This window comes from Oncorhynchus masou, chromosome 21 (genome assembly GCF_036934945.1).
Source record: "Oncorhynchus masou masou isolate Uvic2021 chromosome 21, UVic_Omas_1.1, whole genome shotgun sequence".
NCBI lineage: Eukaryota > Metazoa > Chordata > Actinopteri > Salmoniformes > Salmonidae > Oncorhynchus > Oncorhynchus masou.
In genome coordinates this window covers 24,943,403-24,949,506 of record NC_088232.1, presented here as the reverse complement: position 1 = coordinate 24,949,506, position 6,104 = coordinate 24,943,403, and the positions used below count along the sequence as shown (strand labels likewise).

Below are 6,104 nucleotides of genomic sequence, written 5' to 3'. Positions count from 1 at the left end.
ATCTGTGGTGATGCCTCAAGCACTGAGTTGCAGTGTCTTAGACCACTGCGCCACTCGGAAGCCATTTCTGTTAAGTTGCACCCATCTGGATATTAAACCCCTGGCATTAGCCGCTGTCTGATAATGTTATTCAGTGTATACATATAATGAGCTCTGAAAGTATTGGGACAGTGACACAAGTTTTGTTGTTTTGGCTCTGTACTCCAGCACTTAGTCATTGGATCATTTCAAATTCAAAGTTTAAAGTGCAGACTGCTATGCTACCATGATTACAGCTAGTCCTGAATGAGTGAGAAAATCAGACACATATTATACCCCCAAGACATGCTAACCTCTCACCATTACAATAACGGGAGGTTAGCATTTTTTTGGGGGGGGCTATGATATTTATGCCCCTAACTTTCTCACTCATTCACAATTCATTCAGGATTATCTGTAATCGTGGTAGCATCCACATATTAATGTAGAGGTGTTTAGAAACATATTCTTATTTACAATAAGCGACTCCAAAATGACACAATACATTATTTAGCATTCATTTCTATTGGGCACAAAATAATCTGAAACAAAAACATAAACAGCAAACGGATCTAACAAGTTTGTAGTGACACAAGTTTGATGTAATCATTGCCTCCTTTTGACAACTTTGATACACATACGTGAGTTTGTCCCAATACTTTTGGTCCCCTAAAATGGGGGGACTATGGAAAGTGCTGTAATTTCTAAACGGTTCACCCGATATGGATGAAAATACCCTCAAATTAAAGCTGGCAGTCTGCACTTTAATCTTAGTCATTGTATCATTTCAAATCCAAAGCACTCACTGTCCCAATACGTTTGGAGCTCACTGTATAAATCCTGTTAGTATGTGAAGATATTGTATAATACCACACTTCTTTCTGATATTTGCATCTAAGCAACATACATGTCGATGCCTACATACTGTATGTAGTACATGTATTCTTATCAGACCTGGGTTTCAATACTATTTAGTATTTTACTTTTACTTTTTTCTTTGAAAATACAAGTTGTTAACTATTGGAATGTATTTGGAAATGCACTTGGAAAGTATAGGCAAGTATTTGAGAATGCTCAAATACACAGACAAGTGTATTTTCAAATACAACTATTGAAATACTCCCATGCATGTGAACCCAGGGTCGGTATCCACAAAGCATCTCATCGATCAATTTATCGACCAGTACTCCTACTCTGAGATGCTTTGTGGATATAGGGGTCTATTTGGCATTTGAAATAATGAAAATACTTTAAAATACATCCAAAGGAAGTAGTTGATTCAGGCCACATGGTTTGAAAATACTCAAACAGAAAATAAGTATTTAAATAACAATGATGTATTTGTTTAATCCAGGTCTGATTGTCACTGAATATCGATTAAATTGTGTGTGTGTAATAATTAGACAATATAAAACTCCTGTATTGTCCATACAAGTTTGCAGTGAAGACTTGGAAAACTATATTGCCCTGCTTGGTGTAGAGCAGGGCTGCCAAATCCTGGTCATGAGATTCCGTAAAAACACGCCATTTTTTCGTAGGAGGTTGGGAGAAAGGGTAATTAGATAAGGTTAGGGTTTAGCGAAAATGCTCTCCTAACCTTGATACAAAAAGTCACTGCCGGTCGAAGCGGGATTTTTTTAGGGAGTTCCCAGCTCCCGGAGGGCTGAAACATTTCTGGTGTTCATCATCTCCTTCTAATCGGTGATTTATTTAGTCCTGGGACACCAGGTGAGTAAAATGACCTACCAGGTAGAAAAAAAAACAGAAGTGATTTTACCCTCCAAGACCAGGATTGGGAATGCTAGAGTATTTTTCGCTCTTGAATTCTCAGTCATGCCCCTATGTCATTTACAGGAAGGGCGGTGCCGTTCAGGTAAAGCAGAGTCAACACTGAACCACTGCGCCACGCAGAGGAGCTACTGTGAGCGACCAGTAATCAGTTGGAAAACAACCGTGGAATACATGTGCCATATTTTATTGAAAGTAACAAGTGAGACATTCGGATGCAAAGTAGATCGTTGCGCAAATATTGAAAGCTGTGAAAAATAAGATAGTCAAACGTTAGTTCTTGGTTTGGGAACATAGAAGAACAACCGCATCATGTTTAGTTGGGTGAATAATGAACAAGGAGGCAGAAATAAGGACGGCGAGATGTACCAAACTGTAACGGAGGGTCTTCAACAACTTTACACCAAAAAAATATTACCATTGGAAGAAACGTACCTTTTTCATGATTTCCATTCACCGGCGTTGGAGGCAGCAGATTTTCAGAGCAAGCCAATGGTTCTACTGGTTGGACAGTATTCTACGGGGAAGACGACGTTCATAAGGTAGTCCATCCAGACATCTGCAACAGTTATGCAGCCTCATTTTTGTGAGAACTGTATTTTACCTACAGGGCCTGCATGTCAAATTATTGAGTTGTTAAATAATCCCTAGGAAAGTATTTTGACAAATTGAGCTGGGGGGGGGGGGGGTAATTTATGTCAAAATGTAAATGAGGAAACAACCACAGATGAAGGTTGTTGCCCGCTGCAACCTAATATGTAGTGTTAGAAAATGATCTAACATTATGTTGAGGATGTAGATGGTTTGTTTAAAAAATATATATTTTACCAATATTTCATGTTCACATTCAATACAACATGAATTAGACTTCCCATTGTCCTTAGATCAGGGGAGGGAGGTGCCACACTAACTGCTTCTTAGATATGTTTTTTTTAAATGTCAAGAGGTAGTAACATTAAATGTGTGCTGATGGGTGTACTCAAGGACTGGAGTTGGGAAACATTGTTTAGCGAGAACAAGTTAATCCACCAGCCTGTTCTTGATTGGTTGCTTTCGAGTTTCCGCCATTAATATCAATGACACGTCTGGTGACCATTGAAACTTAAGTCTTTTGTGCACTCCAGGTCTCTGAACAACCAACCACAATTGGTGAGAAATAATAGAATCATTATAAAAGTCTAACTTCTCAGTTTCAATGGCAATTTTGAACACATTATTTTTGACTCATCAGGCCTAGAGCAAACACTGTCAGTTTAGTAACTTGGTGAGCGGCAGGTTATGCGTCAAGATGGGACATGCAGCTTCACTATCTTTAGGAAAGGAGCCTCTGGTGGGCTGCCAGCCTGCTGAAAGTAGATGCACAATACTGAGAATTAGGTCAACACACCCCTTTTTGTCGCAGGGGTCACATCTCACATTGCAGATTATGTGCACACAAGAAGAAAAATGGTTTCAATTTAGTCAAATCCCTTTTATTACTTGACCTTAAAGTTTAATAAAAAGTTTTTCAAATTTCAATAGCTCTTTAATCATTGCTCCTAAAACTTTCAAAACTGGTTCGAGCTAACCCGATGGCATAGACGCACTTTGCGCACACTTTCTTTTTTTGTCGGTTTACATCTCACATTATTTTAAATTTATTTATTGTAATTTTTGAAATTCAATTGTGCCCTGGTCATGTGACCCACACACCTCAAATAAGGTTCCTAATGTACACTGTGGGCCTAGACATTGCACACCCTTTTGTTTGCCCATTTGCATCACATGAGATTTTACGATCATTTTTAAAAGATTCAAATTTCAATAGCACCTTTTGTCTTATGACCTACTACTAACTACTTTCAGAATATCCACTGATTAGCCTGATATGTAGCACAACCTTTTGTTTGTCCATCTTCATCTCACACAATTTTACATTAATTGTCAATGCTTTTCAATGTTTCTAATTTCAACAGCTCCTTGGTCATGTGACCTACAACCCTCAAACTACTTTCAGAACTCCCAGTCACGAGCCCTATATATATATTGCACACCCTTTAGTTTGTCTATTTTTATCTAAGGGGATTTTACATAAATTTGTCTGTTTTTCACTGTTTCTAATTTCAATAGCTCCTTGGTCATGTGACCTGCTGGACTCAAACAAGGTTCAGAATGTACACTCAGTGGGCCTACACATTGCACACCCTTTAGTTGGTCCATTTCCATCTCACATGTTTTTAGATTAATTTTGTCAACTTTAGAATTGCAATAGCTCCCTGGTCATGTGACCAACTGACTTCAACCTAGGTTGAGATTGTCCACTAACTACCCTTCTTTATTGCACACCCTTTTGTTTTTTAATTTCTCACACAATCTTACATTGTTTCAAAATGTTAGATTTCAATAGCTCATTGGTCATGTGACCTACTGACCTCAACCAAGGTTAAGAATGTCCACTGACTACCCTTGTATATTGCACACTCTTTAGTTTGTCCATTTTCATCTCAAGTGAATTTGAGTTTTTCGAAATTTAAAATGACAATAGCTCCTTGGTCATGTGACCTGACTTCAAACAAGGTTTAGAATGTACACTCAGTGGGTCTACACGTTGCACACCCTTTAGTGTCCAATTTCATCTTGCATGTTTTTACATGAATTTTAAAATGTTTTTAAATTTCAAGTTTTGTGGTCATATGACCTACAACCCTCAAACTACTTTCAGAATATCCACTGACTAGCCTTCTACACGGCACACCCTTCTGTTTGTCAATTTTCATCCCACACGATTTTACATTAATTACCCGCTCAGCTCCCCTGAAGGACAGTGTCACTCACACACCTATTCACTTCGCCTTCCCTGACCCCCAGGCAGTCCCCATTGACCTGGTGGCCTCTAGCCGTACACTCCCTGCCCGCCTGCCTGCCCTCTCCCTGGGCCTGAGAGTGTATAGCTTACTCCCTGGAACTATAGACTTCCAGGCCTCCACACCTACTCTCCCTACCCGGTCAACCCCCCTCTAAGGCCAAGGGAGAGCAGGGGTGGGCAAACTTTTTCTGGGCTCAAGGGCCACGTCAGGATTTTGAAATTCAATGGAGGGACACATTTTTGGGGGGACCAATTGTCTGTTAAAATCAATTTGCAGGGTCTTCCCGAGTGGTGCAGTGGTCTAAGGCTTGAGGCATCACTACAGACCTGGGTTCAATCCCAGGCTGTCACAGCTGGCTGTGACTGGGAGACCCATGAGGCGGCGCACAATCTGCCCAGAGTCGTCCGGGTTAGTAGAGGGTTTGGCAGGCCGAGATGTCCTTGTCCCATCGCGCTCTTGCTACTCCTGTGGCGGGCCGGGCGCATGCATGCTGACACGGTCGCCAGGTGTACGGTGTTGCCTCTGACACATTGGTGCGGCTGGCTTCCGGATTAAGCAGACATTGTGTCAAGAAGATACCATGAAATTGGGGAGAAAATGGGGTAAAAAATAAGTACATGTAAGGTGAGTTAGAAGGAACACACAACAATAATTCACAAGGGGTACATGGTGAACATAAATGGTTTTATTATGGATTCTCATGGCAATTAAGTTGGCATATGCTGTGTATGTGAATTGTCTCCTCTCGCACACAGATTTTGATGCCGTTGACGGCGTCTCTGTGTGATTTCGACTAGGCAGATGGCCTAGCACTCCCATAGTGTAGTATAGTATGTGGCATTCACATAAATGTGCATATGCAAGTATTCTTTTGTCGTTCTGCCTAAACAGAAAGGCCTAGTAATAGTAGGCGTTGGCCTGGTGTTTGTGCAGATGTTTCAGTCGGATGTTTCACTCGAGAGCTTTGCAATCATTTTGGAGTCGGATGATCATTACTGCTGTTGTTATATTACTTCATCTTCATCAACCATCATGCCAAGTCCTGTGTTGTATTGATGTAATGTTTTGCAGATCTCAAAATATAAATGTCCACAGTAGTGATTCACTCTTCTGTTTCAGGTACTTGCTGGAGCAGGACTTCCCAGGCATGCGGATTGGCCCAGAGCCCACAACGGATGGCTTCATCGCTGTCATGTATGGGGAGAACGAGGGGGTTGTCCCTGGTAACGCTCTGGTGGTTGACCCCAAGAAACCCTTCCGTAAACTCAACGCCTTTGGTAACTCCTTCCTCAATAGGTAAAGTGGACAGTTTTTTTTATTACGGCTAACACTTTACATTAAAGGGGAACTGCACCCGCTGATTTGGCCTCGTTTTTTGGCTTGCTCAAGAAATGCTTTGCGGCCATGCCTGAAGCCAAACGTGATGGCTTGGGGGTGTGGTTTGATGTGGGT

At 41.1% G+C, this 6,104-nt stretch overlaps 1 protein-coding gene across 2 annotated transcripts in view; it reads left to right on the top strand.

The window, feature by feature from the left end:
* Window positions 1-1,673: 1,673 nt before the first annotated feature.
* Window positions 1,674-6,104, top strand: part of ehd4 (EH-domain containing 4) — a 28,113-nt gene continuing 23,682 nt past the window's right edge. Inside the window, exons 1-3 of one of the 2 annotated variants that reach the window (XM_064927865.1) lie at window positions 1,674-1,746; window positions 1,873-2,348; window positions 5,772-5,948. In XM_064927865.1, the coding sequence (XP_064783937.1) occupies window positions 2,119-2,348; window positions 5,772-5,948 (407 nt within the window). In that variant the 5' untranslated portion in view covers window positions 1,674-1,746; window positions 1,873-2,118. Of the gene's footprint in view, window positions 1,747-1,772; window positions 2,349-5,771; window positions 5,949-6,104 lie in introns of those variants that run through there. The other variant, XM_064927866.1, reaches the window with a different exon arrangement.